Source organism: Astyanax mexicanus, chromosome 16 (genome assembly GCF_023375975.1).
Source record: "Astyanax mexicanus isolate ESR-SI-001 chromosome 16, AstMex3_surface, whole genome shotgun sequence".
In the NCBI taxonomy this organism is placed as follows: domain Eukaryota; kingdom Metazoa; phylum Chordata; class Actinopteri; order Characiformes; family Acestrorhamphidae; genus Astyanax; species Astyanax mexicanus.
In genome coordinates, this window is record NC_064423.1 from 14,905,026 (window position 1) to 14,921,317 (window position 16,292).

Genomic DNA, 16,292 nt, shown 5'->3' on the forward strand with positions numbered 1-16,292 from the left:
GAGTGCCAGGCATGGGCATCTGGGCACAATCCTGAGGGAGACTTAGCAACCTTGGCACACAGCCGACACACAACACACACACACATCCATCCCTATAATACAAACTGCCACCAAATATGATATTATATAAGAGCGCATATTTTGTGGCCACCCTGGAGCATTGCTGAGGTTTCACCTGCCTGCTTTTGTAAAGAGGTTCAGCAAATCGAGTAACTCTGATTCTTCTATCCTGAAACACGCTTTTATTCATTCTCCTGTTCTGCATTCCATTACATCCAACATGAAGCAGACTTGTTAAATAACCTACAACCAACTCATAAAAATGTCCTTTTGGTGAACATGGAACACAGCCTCCAATAAACACATACATAAAATTCTCTTACAGACCATTTACTATTTATAAAGCTTATTACGCAAACCTTAACATTATTGCTCTATTTTGTATTAGAAGTTTTTCTTAAAGTTCATCTTCAGGTATTTAAAGTGTTCCTTTAGAACAGAACAGAGGTCTCCTCCACACCTTTTCCACTTCTTCTGATGCTGTAAGACACTGAAAGTGGCCAGATGGTGGGATTCTCACATGGGCATGCTACCAGCCCAATAGCACAGAGTGGGCAGCAGTCAGCGAACGTTAGCATCAACCAGCCGTGGGCCCTTCAGCTGCTCTCCGCATGGAGCAGGAGTGCCACTAAGAGTTGAAAAAATTCACTCACACAAACACACACCTCAAAAAAAACAACAGCACAAACCTGACTCCCAGTGTTGCGTAATAGAATTTTTGATGACAGTAGGCACCTCAGTTATGCTCAATGCTCAAATCCTGCTGAATTAGAAGTTCCTTATAGTGTCTCTTAAAATGCACCTTATCATCTGGTCCACCTTGTGTATGAAAATAGACCAGAAAATAGACGTTCACTGATAGTGCGCCTAATAATATGGTGCGCCTTATAGTGCGAAAAATACGGTAACATTCTAATCCATATTATGGCAAGAACTACTCAACTGAGAATATATATATATATTTAAGAGATGGTTAGTCAATCCGAAAACCTTTGAGAACAAAACAATTTCAAAAACATTATGATGAAACGGGCTTTCATCAGAACCACCACAGTACTTCTAAAAGATTACATTAAATGTGCTATACCAGCATTTGACAGTACTACATTAAATTAAAGCCATGCTGAGAGGACAGAAATGCCAAAGTAGATAACATGTGAACAAAAATTTGCACAGAGAAAGGTGGTCAATATCTTGGTAAACAAAAACATTTAGGTTCAGTTGATGCAGCTATAGTTACTATTCTAGCCCTGTACAGCTTGAATCCTTTAGTTGGACAAAAGGCAATTTTATCTATTTAATTTACTTTAGAAAACTGCAACTATTAACTTAAACCTTGGTTTTATCAGCTTTCCCTTGTGAAATTTTATACATATAGAAACACTCCCAATGCTATGCTACTGATTTTACTGTTCTGCAGGCAAGCCTGTGGCTGCTGCTGCAAAACATTCTAGAGGAAACATTGAATACATTAGTAATCCATTTTTTAAAACCAAACTCGTGGCCGACTCCAAGGTTGCAACTATTAATAAATATAATTAACAACGTCGATTATTTAAATTTGACGACTACAAATTTCATCGTCGACTAATTTTTTGTAACAGTACCACATTACACAAAGTGCTGGGGACAGAAGCGCAATGGGAGATGGTTAAATTCTCACTCACAGTTCACACTCAACTTAGTCTGTGTCTCCAAAAGTGCCCATAGAGAACAGATTACATATTTGCTCACTAAATAATCAGGATTTTCCATGTTCAAACAACATCTAGACATTTAAATGTATTTTAATTCTCGTGTTCAGCTGTTTCTATTGGTTTTGAGGTGAAGGACATGGCAAAAAAAATAATCGTTGACTAATCTAAAAAATAATCTTCAGATTAGTCGACTACCAAAATAATCATATATAATGTATTTTAAGATGAGATCCGTCTCCTTTCTAAGACCACATATATAGAGAAAATGGCTCTGTTTATGTTGAGACTGGCCCCCTGGAGCTGATTGTCACTCTGCATTTGACTTGATTTGGTCATTTGTTTTTAATGATTTGCTATAACTTAACAGTCTACTAACCCTGTCTGTACCATAGTAAATTGGAAAGGGCTGGCCTTAAAAAGCAGCTGACACTGGAATTAGTTTTATGTCACTCCTTTCCTCCGTTTCTTTTTTTTTTTTTTTTCTCCGATAGGCTGTATACTGTTAGACATTTGTTCTCCCTGCCGGTCTTTCATCCATATTCATGAACAAAACCAAGAGAAGCTTACAGTCCAGGCTGGTGAATATTTATGAAAATCCTTTCCATGCTGTATTATAAATTCCGTTTAATGTTAATCTGCGCCGTCGCGCCACTCCAGAAGAACTTCTCCCCTTTTCAAAAGGCACTCGAGGCAGGGAGCAGGAAGAACACCTGTCCCTCTCGGAGTGAAGCGAGGTGAGGCAGCGCTTGCTAATCAAAGCGCTCGCTCCTCTCCTTACTCACTCAGAGCTAATCTCCTCCCCCGACTCTTTAGATTTAATGGTCGTTGCTAATTGTGGCCCCTTGAACCTCGCTCATGAGGTTTGGATGGGTTGCTGAGGACTGGTGTGGGTGTAATTCGTATGGAGGGAAGCCCAACGCATCACTCAGCAAAAGGTGTCCAAAAATATCCCCTTCTAAATAAGCTGCTTTAAGGTCCACCCAGTGCTGACACAGGTGTTCAAATACACACAAACAGCTTCCATTAAAAAAAGCACTGCTGATAGAAGGGGATCTTTTGGAGTGGCCTACATGAGCCTTAGGTCACTGTGCCCAATGCCAAGCATAGTGTTCTCTGGAGTGTCTGTCACAATATGTCTGACTTGCCCTCTCCTCCCCAAACGCAAAGGTCACATAGGTTGCCAGGTTGAGTCGATATAGAAATCAAACATTTGGTTTCTGCCATGTATTTATGAAACATTGTTACCATGGTTGCAAACATCTATGGCCAATCTGTTCCTCCAGACTGAGTGACCGATTCATCTTAGACTGTCACAGCATGAATGTATTAGCCAGCACTAGTCTGGATCACTTAACCCAGTGGTCCTCAAAATGTGGTACACGTACCACTGGTGGTACGTAAAGCACACCAAGGTGGTACTCCACCAGATAAATGTTTTAAACTTATCAGAAACGAAAGATTATTCATGCAGATACATGTGGGTACACAAGGGGATGTTCAAGACTCTTCAGATCTTAAGAATTTACCTAGTTATATTGAAGACAGTGATATTTTCAATGGATAGTCATAATTTTCTCCAAGCATCATGAACTTCAAAATGAAAGTCGTTTTGCAACATTATTACACATTGCATGTTTTGTTCATTTCGTTTATCCCTAGTTTGCTTGCATATGCTCCTGTGGAAGACTTTTAAGTGGTACCTAAATTTTTGGTTTGTTTGTGGTTGGTACATGATCTAAAATGTTTGAGAACCACCGAACTAACCTCTCAAAGACTTGTTGCTTTGATAACCCAGCAGCTTGCAGACCACTATGAATGCTGACTGAATGGTGATCCACCTCACAGTTTTGAATTTTTGTCTTGTAGTCCTTCTGGACTCTTAATCTGTCTCCATCTAGCAAATGCATTGCAAGTATTTACTTGTGCTTTAGCCCATCTCTAGTCATGGAGCTTTTTAGACCCAATTTGTCCAGCAAGCCAATTTACTCAAACGTTTAGTTTTGTTCGGTTTCGGCCCAAATTCTTTATTTCTGTGCATCTCTATCAAAATCTGAATAAAAGAAACTTTATATTTATCTAAAATGAACAGTGGAATCTAAAGACAATCAGGGCTGAAACACAACACAGAATTGATCACTGTCTGTCATCAATCTTTACATTAAAACTAAACATTAAAATCAATACTGTGTTTTTGAGGCATAGTACCATGATACTCCAACACAGCCATGTTTTCTTACATCTCTATTATACTCAGTCATGCAGCATGGTGTGTCACTGTGCACACTGCTGACTGTTGGCTTTCTTTTCTGTGTTTTAAATGGAATGGAGGTGTGCGAGTGGTGGTGGTGACGGCCTCCCACAGAGCTGCCACGCTGAGTCGCTGACGGGGCGAACGTCAAACAGGGTAAGCAAGCAGAACGAAGTGATAAGATGGCTCTTTTTAACCAAAGTATTGTCACTAGCTTGTCAGCCACAGGGTGAAAGTAAGGTAAGGCTTAGCAAGGCATTGTATTACTTTATTGCTTCTAAAAAAGAAAACTAAAAGGCCCAGTTTACTGGCGACCCTTAGGCGAGATAAACTAGCACTGCACAAAAGAACTGGTTTTCTCTGAAAGACCTGACAATATCTGTTAACAGAAACCCATAATGTGTCCTGAAAGAGTCTTCAATTACTGTGAGGAGACGCTGATTATGAGTACAGTGGCTGAACGGCTCTCAGCTTTCTGGGCTAAGTAGCGCACCTTTAATGACCGTTTTGGCTCATAGACAGTGTCTGTGACAAGGCAAGGCATTAACTCCAATGTCAGAAAAGGTCAGCTGCCCTGTAGGAGCTCAGGAGCTCAACCCACAGCACTCCACCCTGCCCGCTAAGTGGCCCTATACACCAGTGGGCTGCGGGCTCCACTGAGACAGTCAGACACTTCTCCTCGAGAGCTAATCCTATTACACACACCGACTGAAGTAAAACAACAAAAAAGCAAACAATATATTATGAATTGTTCAGTTCTAAAACGTATTTCTTTAGTTTTGCTGCAAGTAGTAAACTAATGCACCATGCTGTTACTAGAATGGTGCCTCTCAGGTCAGTGGCTATGTTTACATTCAAAGCTTTCCTCCAATATGTATGAATTTATTCAGATTCTGAAATCTGACTGAGGTGTTTATATGAAGACTTTTCCCAGTAGTCTGAGCAAACTCTGTTCATATGCACGCTACAAGTAATCTAATCAAACAGGCCGTGAATGTGTAGTACTGCTTAATCTACACGTAACCATGACAATGACAACGAGCATCACGTGATGCCAGCTAGAGTGAGAGCAACAACATTCACAAAAATGTCAATTTTCTTGTTAAAGAAGGGCCGAGGCGAAGAGTTTAGATTCCGAGGCAAGTTAACTAGATGCCAGTCCCACCGCCCTTGATTAGGAACCAGTGGATCGAAGTGAGGAGTAGGGCTGCACGAGACATAATTTAAGCAGTATCATTGCGATGTGCGCAGTAGTCACATTGCAGGACGTGCAATGTCACTTAAGGCAATTTACTCAAACACATCATGTTGTAATGTTTTGCTTCTTGACAAGAAGTAGATACACAGCGTTGTCTCTGTGTTTATGTGAGTGACAGGCTGCTGCTGCCTGCGCGAGAAGCACTAGGGGAAGTGGGAGCATGAGGGTGGGGCAGGAGGTATGGCCTCCATCCACATGGCTAGGCACATACTTGTAAACACACATGTTGAAAGCTGTGCACCTTAGTCCAGCACAATTTTGCACAGATATTTGCAGTTACAGCTGAATTTATGCTTTTAATCCCAGAAAAACGTTGTTATTTATCTTTTAAAAAGTAATTTAAATGCCAGACTAAAGGGTTACTGTTGTTTTGCCATTTTCCTCTGGTTTTGAGTGCACAATGATGTCTCAGCTCTTGATTGGCGGGGCTGGTGACGTCATGGGCCCTGCATTGTTTAATATCGCAATATATATATTGCCATAAAGAACATTTGCAATGTAAAATTTTACCAATATCGTGCAGCCCTAGTGAGGAGTATTGTTTAGCTTTGTAAACTTCCACCGTGCTGCACATATGTATTCAAACATTCTGATTGGGGAGCTAATCAGGTACAGGTGTTTAAAAGGCTATTATTTTTCTATTTAACAGATTTTAACAAATTATCCACCTCATTTTACCAGACAGAAATTGTCTTCGGTATGGCCTTAATCGGACTACTCTATTCCGATTGAGGTTTGTACTTTAAATATCTCCATATCCAAGATTAAAGTAAAATAAATGATACTGGACAGATATAATCTGTATCATATAATCAGTATCATATAATGGAAAATGAGAACAGTGCGAATTTTTCTTGTAATAACAAGAAAATTTAACAATATTTAAAAATGTTGGCAATATTGTTTCTTATGATACACTATAGAACACCCCTAGTTTGCATGATTTTTTTTAATACAGTTTATTTTGTATCATCATGTACTTATATGTATATCTAATTTCGTATACCTGACTTGTACTTATGTCACACAAAAATAGGACTCGTGTTAATGTTAGAAAAAACGATATAGCCAACTGCAAATTTTGTTGTTTGCTAAAGGTTTAAATTGTTTTAAATAACCTGAACTGAAAAAATTAAGACTAGTAATTAGTAAGTGTATTTTTTGGAAGTCGTGTTTTGGTGTACATTAAATTTCCCATACAAAAAGGTTTATTTTGCAGTTATTTTTTAAAAAGTTACACATAATATTAGTAATATTAAATTGTAGTCAGGATTGCTAAACATTCTGCTAGCAAAGAGTAGACGTTCTCTGGAAATATTCTTTTTATTAGAAAAATCCAACCTTAATAACATTAAAACCATAATCTTTGAGGACAATACTGTGATACTGAATTTGTACACATACTGAAACACTAAGAAGCAGCTCATTTTAAAGTCGTATAACAAGTCTCTGCTCTGTAAAGTCAAACTTTCCCTGCAGCAGCCCAAGGGTCAGGCCATACAGTAAGTGTCCGCTGAGAACACTCATGGTTTAATCATGCGGGACCCGAGGTCCAAAGACTGCCATGATCATGGAAACATTTGATGTGCTCATTAGATTTCAAAAAAGGTCACTTCATTCGGCTCTAACTGCAGCGCTCTAATTTCCCTTCTGATGGGGAGCCGTAACCTTTCCAGCAGCAGGCGCGGTCACCGGACCCTGCTGTGAGGGAGAGCTGGGACCTCTGAAGAACAATGTTCTGGGACCAGCAGAGCTAAACACCTGCAGGACATGAGCGGCTCGCCATCTCTAACTGGTTTCAGTGAGAAAGCTTTAGAGAGTTGAGAACCAAATAGAGCACTGCAGGGGTCTCAAGCGGAGGCTGTGAACGAGAAGAACGAACTGGAGTGGATTTACAGGGTTAAAGGATGGAGACGTTCTTAACCACAGGGGTTTAGCCCTAATTAAGATTCACACAAAGCCTGGTGGTTATCTCACTGACAGGGGCTCAATTACAATAACGCTATTCATCTATTATTGGCGTTCATTTGGGGGCTATGTTTAACGAAGACTTTCAGGCAGAGGTCTGCAGAAGTAAAAATGTCACTGTAAAGAATAATTTACGTTCATATACAAAAATCTGTTTCAGATTTTTCTCTATTTTTCTCCCAATGTGACTGGCCAACTGTCCCACCCATTTTAACTGCTAGTCAGTTGTATATCCCCCATCACTACATCATATCCATTAGTTTTCAGGGAATGTGCATGAATACGAACAGACTGTCATACCTGCTGGTACTGGAGCTCATGTGCTTCCAGAACCAGGTTCAGGTCTCTTGATCATTAACTCAGACCAATGAACTCAATATTATCCCCTTGTATAAATGTACGCCTCTTTTTCCCCCCATTATTTAGTGTTGAGTATTTGACCTTTGTATCCTTTTCTATCGGTTCTCTGTCCTGTCCTTTCCAGTTTAACCAGTGCGCTGACCATTTCTTTATTTTTTTCCCCGTTTATGAGTTTAATATTGTCTCTCCCACTGTTTACTGCTATGCATGATTCTGGACTATTTCTTACAACACCACAGAGTACTGATGGAAGATGCAGTTCATATTCAGTTCATATTTGTGCTTAATATTGAGCATAAAATGAGCCTTAAAGCAATAATATATTCTCTGTTCACTTTTATTATTTACTGGCAGCAACAGAAAACCATAGTCTCTCACAAAATCTTCAAAATAAAAAAATATATACTGTATAATTTATCTTGTTTTGTTTCCTGAAAAGAAAAGAAAGAAAGAACGAAAGAACGAAAGAAAGAAAGAAAGAAAAAAAACAAACGAAAACAGTTAAATCAACAATCAGTAATCTAGGTCCACTTACACTACGGAATGTGCCATCACTGGATAGAGTCATACAGTTTCAGTAGGGAACGTACACCAGCTGTACAGAAATACAAATACAGCTACACATATATATACTCCAACGTATCAAGCATCATATCCATTTGGACATTACAAAATAAATAAATAAATAGATCCTTTATTTTTCTTCTAAAGTGTTCTAATTCCAAAAGCATCTGATGCTCTCACGAACGCAGCTCAAGGCAAAGGCTATGGTTTGCTTTTTCTCTCTTTTTTTTTATACAGTCTGTATTTTCTAATGCACATTTACTAGGCTAGCTGTTTTCTTTGATGTGAAGAGCAGGGAATTCCAGCGTTCTTATATTTTACAGGGTTCAGATATTCACCAGCAAATAAAGGACTACACTTATGAGCAGAAACAGAGCTTCTCACACCACTCAAATATAACCCCCCCACCCCAACGACCACATTTCACAAAGGAACTGTCTAATATTGTAAAACTTCTCTACACTCTGAATTAGGCCTGTTACGATATTTACGTTATCGATGTATCGTACAATATATGAACATGAACTCAATCATTTTTGCTGATGTCAAAATTACCCATTGTGTTTACTTAGGGAAAAAAGCCTATTAACATGAATAAGCCAGTATATCCACTGTTTTTTTATTTTTTTTATATATATATTTCAAACACAATTTCAAAATACTTTCAAAAATGTAAAACTTCATCGCTCTTTAAAAAGGGGCTATTATATAAGCAATATATTAGTGAAATAAAATTATCTTAAAACGACAAAAATATGTTTGTACTGTTTGTCGCAATAATCTCTGGGACAACATACTGTGCAAAAAAAAAAAAAGGTATTGTGACAAGCTAACTACGGCCCAACCACAGAATCTTTTAGTTTGCGGAATGAGTTTCGCAGTTGTGTTGCGTTCAAAAATGATTACAGCGCAGTTCCTAAAGCAACGTAAGTGTTACCAATGTGTCATCGCAATATGAAATATCTTCTATCTTCTATAACTGCCACATTACGTAAGAACACATGTTAAGTTTGTACAGAAGGTCCATGTGTTTTCAGAGCGTTGGTTTGGCATGGCCATTTGCGTTCTTGATCTTGCATACCTTGCGGGTTTAAATGCGCTACAATGGGTTTTCTGAGGGATGCCATAGATGTAAAATGTAGTTTTTTTTGCATTATTTTAAATCTACTTCTTTACTGTTCACATGTTTCTTCACCAAAAACAGACCTTCTTTGGCATCGGTGTCTTGTATCAGCAAAAAAAAATAAAAACTGGTGGAGCAGATAAAGTCCACCAGTCTTTCAAATTAAACATTAATTAACAGCATATCTTTGCTGTCCAATGAAAAACAAGTATCTTCAAAACTACATTTGGAAATTCTTCAAAATGACCTGAAATAAACTCTTACATTGACTTCCATTGAAAGTTAACAAAGTTTTATCTCTTCCCTGTAAAGTTGATGTTTTGGAGATATGTGGTTTTCATTGGACAGCAGCAATAAGGTATTTAAAATGAATCTGCTTTCTGTAATAAACAACTTTGAGGTGTGTTTTTTCTCAACAAAACTGCATTACACTGTAAAAAAAATTCATAACCAAAAAACAAGGAAAACAAAAAATACACTATATGTCCAAAGGTATGTGGACACCCATTCTAACAGAAGGCATTCAGCTTCATTCTTTAAGTTGCACTAGTTTAAGTTGCACTTCTTTAAGTGTTGACACAGATGTGCAAATGCTGTAGAGAAGTGCTGCCAATTGAATATTCTAAACTCTCTAAAGCACATGAACCTATTGGCACCATGCTGCCTAATGCCAGGTGTCTACCAGAGGGGTATAAAGCTTCCCAGCTTTGAGCTTTGGAGCAGTGGAACAATATGGAGCATTTTCCAAAACACAGTAGAAGCCTTCCCTGGACAAAAGAGGCAATTAATGACAGTGTATCCTAATACTTTTTTCCATATGTAAGTATATGTGTAGGCAACAAAAAAAAATATGCAAAAATTTCCTACTGCATAAAAATAAATAATAATATTTTTTTTATATAGATCATAGGCACAGACAGATTAACTCATATTGGAGACTTCAGGTGCAAACATAATGACCCCTGCTTGCATACCAGGAAATGAGAACTTCAAGTGAACTTAACATTTGAGTTTGCTGTACTGTACTTTTTTTAAGAGGGTCACGGAACCACTGCAGGCAAACAGGTCTAATTACATACAGCTAAGGTAAACACCACTGGGAACTAAAAGGTACAATTCACAACTACGACAGGCATTGTTAATATTGTGCGTATGTGATATTTCAGCATCTCTATTGAAAAAACAAAAAATACCAAAATCTGGAATGCATATTAATAAATGTCTTGGATCAAACTGCTTTTGCCCTTTGCTACAACCTTGTTCAATTCACAAACCATTAGACCACACCTTCTAATGGCCTTGCTTAATTCCATATGCAATGTGCTACAATAAGAGCACCAGCAAGAGTCACCGCACGGAAAGCCTGTGATTGTGCCGTGTGGCTCAAATCCGGTTCTTTTTTTCCCCAAAGGAAACCTTTTCTGGAATGATGAAATAAGAAATGAACAATGTCCTTAAGCCACATCTTTGTATAGCAGCCATTTTGGTACAGGATGTAACTGAATGTAAAAAATATATCATCAAAATCTAAAAACATCAAATCTACAAGATATAAACAATGAGCAGGTGCCCGAACTCAGAAGGTGCAATCAGCATCTGTAGAGAGACATCAATAACGAGAGTGTCAAACTAGCCCGTATACTTTTGGGTGTGTTTGGGGTTGTTGACCTCAGCTTTGACATTTTCATATATTTGCCTACAAACGTCCTAAAAACTTGACATGTCAAACAGGCCATGCCCGTGAGTCATTTGGTGATATTTACAGAAGCAAGGCAGGTGTTATTTTTTGCTATTTACAGGGAATGTCGTCAACGTATATCAGAAACCATCATCCACCAGCTTGTAAGCAAGAGGAGGGTTCTCATACAATTCAGAGAAATGCAGTAAGGTGACCCTTTTAACGAACAGTCATAAATTATGATCGAAATAACCCATCTCAATAACTTTATGAAATCCATTCTCCTTCTGGGATAGTCCCCTCGCTATAAGTGTTTAGCAGCTTAAGATCGACACAAAAACCGGTCCTCAGATTGAACATGAGTTGGCTCTCTTCCTAGGCTTTGGCTCCCTGAAGTCCATGTCATCATGAGCACAAGGGCTGAAAGAGCAAGAGGAACAGAGCGTTTGTGAGAGCCTACGCATGCCTAGCCGGAACACGCTGTTGGACAGGCTGTAGATGACGCAGTTGCAGAAGCTATTGCTGATCGCTAACCAGGTGGTGACAAAGGACAGTGCAGGGCTGTCCAGAACGTGGGAGCTCTCCAGGAGAAAGTAGATGATGTAGGGGAGCCAGAGCATGTAGAAGACGCTGGTGATACGGAAGAGTACCATGGCATAGCGCCTGTCCGGCCCATGGCCTGTTTGGTGTCCTCCTTCACTGGCCTCCATCTCTTGGCTGGGAAAGCGTGCTCTCCGCTCGCTAATCTCTCGATTATGCTGCTGGCAGATGCGAAAGATATGAAAGTAGGTGAAGCAGACCACAAGGGCTGCTGGAGCATACAGGAGGCACACCACAAAGCCGGTAAAGAGGGCAGAGGTTGGCCAGGAATTGGCGCACCATTCGAAGATGTCTCCATGGTACCCAGGTTTCCCCCAGCCAAAGAAAGACGGGAGGAACACAACACAAGAGTAGATCCAAATCAGGATGATGCAGCAGCGCAAACGACATGGTGTCACCAGTTGGTTGTAAGACAGGGGCTTGGTAATGGCCAGATAGCGATCCACACTTATACAGGCCAGACAAGCCATCGAAACACTCTTGAGCACAGAGATGACATAGCTGAACACCTGGCAGGTGAGAGGCTCTTGGACACCAGCTGGGTAGTGTAGCAGGGAAAGCGTGGGCACCAGGCAGCTTAGTCCTACCAGCAGGTCAGCGTAGGCCATGGTCTGAATGAAGTAGCTGGTGGTGTAGTGGTGCAGCAAGGGGGCACAATGGAACACAAAGATGACAGTCAAATTTCCAGCAATGATGAGCACAGTCAACAGAACAATGACAGCGGTCTCCAAGACACAAGCCTCAATGCCCTGGTTTTGCGCCCAACCCAGAGGACATGAGTGGTTCAGAGACACACTGAAGGTATTGCCAAAACTGCTGTTTCCAGTAGGGACTGGCTCGATCAGTCCTGACCGGTTCATTGTCCTGCACCTGTCCAGCTAGGTTAAAGTCTGTTGTTCTACTCAAGGCTCAGTGCAGATGTCCTGTAAGTGAAATTCCATCTGCTCCTTAAAAGTAATCTCCTTGATCAAACACAACTCGGACTACTTTCAGTTTACATCTCTCCTCTGCTTCTCACACAGCTTGATCTCTGTGCGCACAGGCAAAAATCAATGTTATCAATCAAAGAAAAGGAAAAAGGGATGTCCACTTCTCTTTCCTTATCAGTCATGCTTTAAAAATGGCCAATATTTGCCAGACAGAAGTTCTTTCACAAAAAAAAGACAACAGGTTCTGGAAACAGTGTGAATCATGAAAGAGCAGCATGATGATGTCGACAGCCTTTCAGTTGGCATGGTTTACCAGGGCTCTGAGAGCTCCCCTTGACAGCAAACTGCAACATCAGTGCCTACCAATTTCCTTGACTGTCCTTACAAGGGCAAAATGCAAAGGATTTGAGAACAAGTCATGACAAGAAGCAGCACAGCACTTTCCTAGGCACTTCTGTCAGCATCTGGTAATACCCTAGCGTATAGGAGTTCTCAGTTTCCGATAAATAAAAAAGGACATCTATGGGGAAACAAAAAAAATTGCAAATTCACTGCAAGGGGTACAGTAGAGTCAACTAGAATAAAATCCCAGAAATTCAGAGCAGCTATGAATGTTTCACTGGTTTTAGCACATACTTGAATTGGACATAAACACATTCTCTATGTTTCTAAATGTGGCTTTTGGAGCGTGGACCTAACAGCCGCTGTCTGGACCCCCCCGTTGGAGTTCTATTGTCCAAAATCCAAACACAGACACGCTGTAGATAAACACAGAGCACGCTGTGGGAGTTTCTGTCAGAGCTCTTGTTTCTGCAGACCGTTCTGGGACAGTCATCTGGGGAGGGCAAAACTGAAATAATCAAAACGTGAGGACCTTGTTATGTGTGTTCACCTTCGGTCCGGTCCAATTACTCCAAATCAGTATACTTGTCATGAACATAACTTCCATGAAACAACAAGAAAAAACATCATGTTACGTTTGAGATAAGGCCAGTGTTTCCAAAGGGTCCTTGCTCCCTAGCTGAAACTGCCTTCTCAGGTATTCTGAACAAGAGACAAGTCATAATATGTGCATCCTTCCTTCCCTCATTCCATATCAACTTGTGCAGAGGATTTCCCCCAGGTGGTTCTTCTTCAAAAAGTCACATCAAACCCTCGGTACATCCTCTTATCAGTACCTGTCAGTGCTGATATGCCTGGTTCGGCTCAGGTGTCAGTGTTGCTAAAGTCCATGCGGCAGTCTCTCTTTGATTTTCCTTCTTTTGTTCTGTCAAAAGGTCTCCTCTGCTAAGCAGCGCACAGCGGCAACAGACAGCAAAAAATCAGCTGGAGATAAATACATGAGAAGAATCCGGAAGCCGCTGCTGCCACAATCTTTTTCTTTAGCCAGCTGTCCCAGCACCCTGCGAGCTTCCTCAGCCTGACACCAGTCCCCTGCTTGATGCTGTATATCCAAAAGAATTAAAAAATCCAAGAAATAGGAAATAAAGAAAATAAAGCTGGAACAGAAAGATGAGTGTAGGTGACCGGTAAAGCGGTGGTAACTAGCAGCGCTGTTACAGCAAGTAGCAGCGCTGTACCACTATACCGCTGGCGCAGTGGGAAAGAGATGCTGCGAGTGGCTTCCACTTGCCTCTCCCCGTTCACTCTCTCTCTCTTGCTCGCTCACTCTCACGCTCGGTCTGTTTCACACACTCCCTCCCTCACTGCCAGCTTTTCTCTCTCCCTCCCTCTCTCATCGCTCGCTCACTCGCTTGCTCTCTCACATAGTTTCCCTGTCCTCCTGTTTGGGCTGCACCTGAGGTCCTCTTCCTCTCCAACTCCTCAAACTGCTTTTCTTTTTCCCTGTCTCTCTCTTCCTTTTCCTCTCTTTGTCTTTGTCTCTCTCCCCTCCCCCATTCTCTCATTAGCCTCCTCGAGATGCACATCCAAGATGATTCCTATTCAAAACTAATCAAAGGTTTTTATCCCGCTCTCATGACTCCAACAGCTCCCTGCCCTCATTTTTCCCTCTCCTCTCTTTATTACCCCTCCCTTCTCCCTCTCTCTCTCTCTCCCTTTTCCTCATCCCCTCCTCCCTCTACCCTCAGCCACTGTGCCTCAAATCACTTGCACAGACCAATGACCAAGCCCAGCTATCCCTGCCCCTTGGTTACAGTTGCCAGGCATTTTAGCTAGCTCGGACCCCTCCCAAAGAGCAGCTGACATGGGGCAACAAACAGGAACACTTTGGAAATTAAGGAAAGGGGCAGACGAATGTATATATGTAGTTTGAGAGGAACTTCTTAGGCAAAACTAGTTACAATGCACCAGAGCAGACTGAGGGATGACCTCTAAATACTTACACTACTGTGGTTAAATGGATGAGAACCAGTGGAAAAGACCATGTGGACCTGCTGATTTGTACCTTGTGGCACAAGCTACTATGCAATAACAGTGCCAAGCAGAAGGCTATGTTAATAATTTATCATAAAGTGCTTGGAACAGAAGATAACACCACCCCAAGGATCACTGTCCCCTTTATCCATTCTCTTCTGCTCAGGCGGAGGTCTGTCAGCCACTGCCACTGCCACTCACTGCTGACAACCCTTAGCAGATGGTTTGCTATTAAAGGATTGACATGATTATCCTAAAAAAAACTATCCTTTAAAACTAGTCATGGTTTTGGTCAAGCAACCTAAATATTAGCAGGATTACAGGAGTTTTAGTTTAGTTCTCCAGCACCGTGGATGGAGTAGCATTCGCATTAGCCGCTAGCTGCTATTTCCCTATTCAGAGGTGAGTATTATCAGCCTGCTGCTAACCGCAGCTCGCACTGCTGAAGCAGTATTAGCATTATGTTAGTGGTTAGCCGCTAATGCTAATGCTCCAGCCATAGTGCTGGAGAAGTTTGTGAACCTAAGCTTACTGTAAACAGTTTTCAGGAGAGAAATCTGTAGATTAAAATCCAGCTGCTAGTTTGACTTCAAAAGAAAGTCAAAGTCTTTTTTTATTCCAATTTTTTTTACTTAGCGTAGTTTTACTTAACTTAGTTAGATACCAAACCGCCACCCCACCACCCATCGGTTAGACCAGCTGAATTGGAAGCTTCTTATAGTTTCTCTTACAATGCGCCTTATAATCCAGTGTGCTTTATGTATGAAAATAGACGTTTATTAATATTGCAGCTTATAATACAGTGTGCCTTATAGTGCGAAAAATACAGTATGCTATATAAAACATAATGATGTTGCTCTAGTATTTAACAAACTACAACAAATTTGCAACAGTGTACCACAAAATACAGTACATTTCGATATGTAACTAATAAAAATGTGTAATGTTCAAAAACACAATCTATTTTAAAATGCAGCATCATTCTCTCTGATGCTCTTACTGATTCTGTGACAGGAAAAACGGCAGTAGCTAAAGCGTGACTGCTCAGTAAATGTGAGATGCATTAAGACGTGTAGGAACAGGACTCTATTGTAAAGGAAGGGGGGTTGAGGCTGCAGAGCTCATCATGCAGCTGGTCTGAGGAGACTGGGGGAGCATTGTGAGAAACGGCCACTCTTGGCCCTCAGGCACTTCTTATGCAGGTCACCAGAACGCAGGGAAAGAACCTATAGATCGATGCCAGAAAAGACTCATGTATTTTATATAAATGTGTATATTCATTCCTTTATGTAGAAAAAATTATGACGCCAACAAAAATGACCTCATTGTATTAAATTAATTGTTTCAAAAATATTAAGATTAATTGCAAAAGTATTGAAGGGTTTGTTTGTTTGTTTTTGTTTGTTTGCTTGTTTTAATGGCATCTTGCAT

At 40.6% G+C, this 16,292-nt stretch overlaps 2 protein-coding genes across 4 annotated transcripts in view; both read right to left on the minus strand.

The window, feature by feature from the left end:
- The window catches only part of rabgap1l (RAB GTPase activating protein 1-like), a 152,653-nt gene that overhangs the window by 86,672 nt on the left and 49,689 nt on the right, over positions 1-16,292 (minus strand). The window lies entirely within an intron of this gene.
- On the minus strand, positions 11,072-14,709 carry gpr52 (G protein-coupled receptor 52). The gene has a single exon (XM_015606702.3). The coding sequence runs from the start codon at positions 12,414-12,416 to the stop codon at positions 11,304-11,306; it is 1,113 nt and encodes a 370-aa protein (XP_015462188.1). The 5' UTR covers positions 12,417-14,709; the 3' UTR covers positions 11,072-11,303.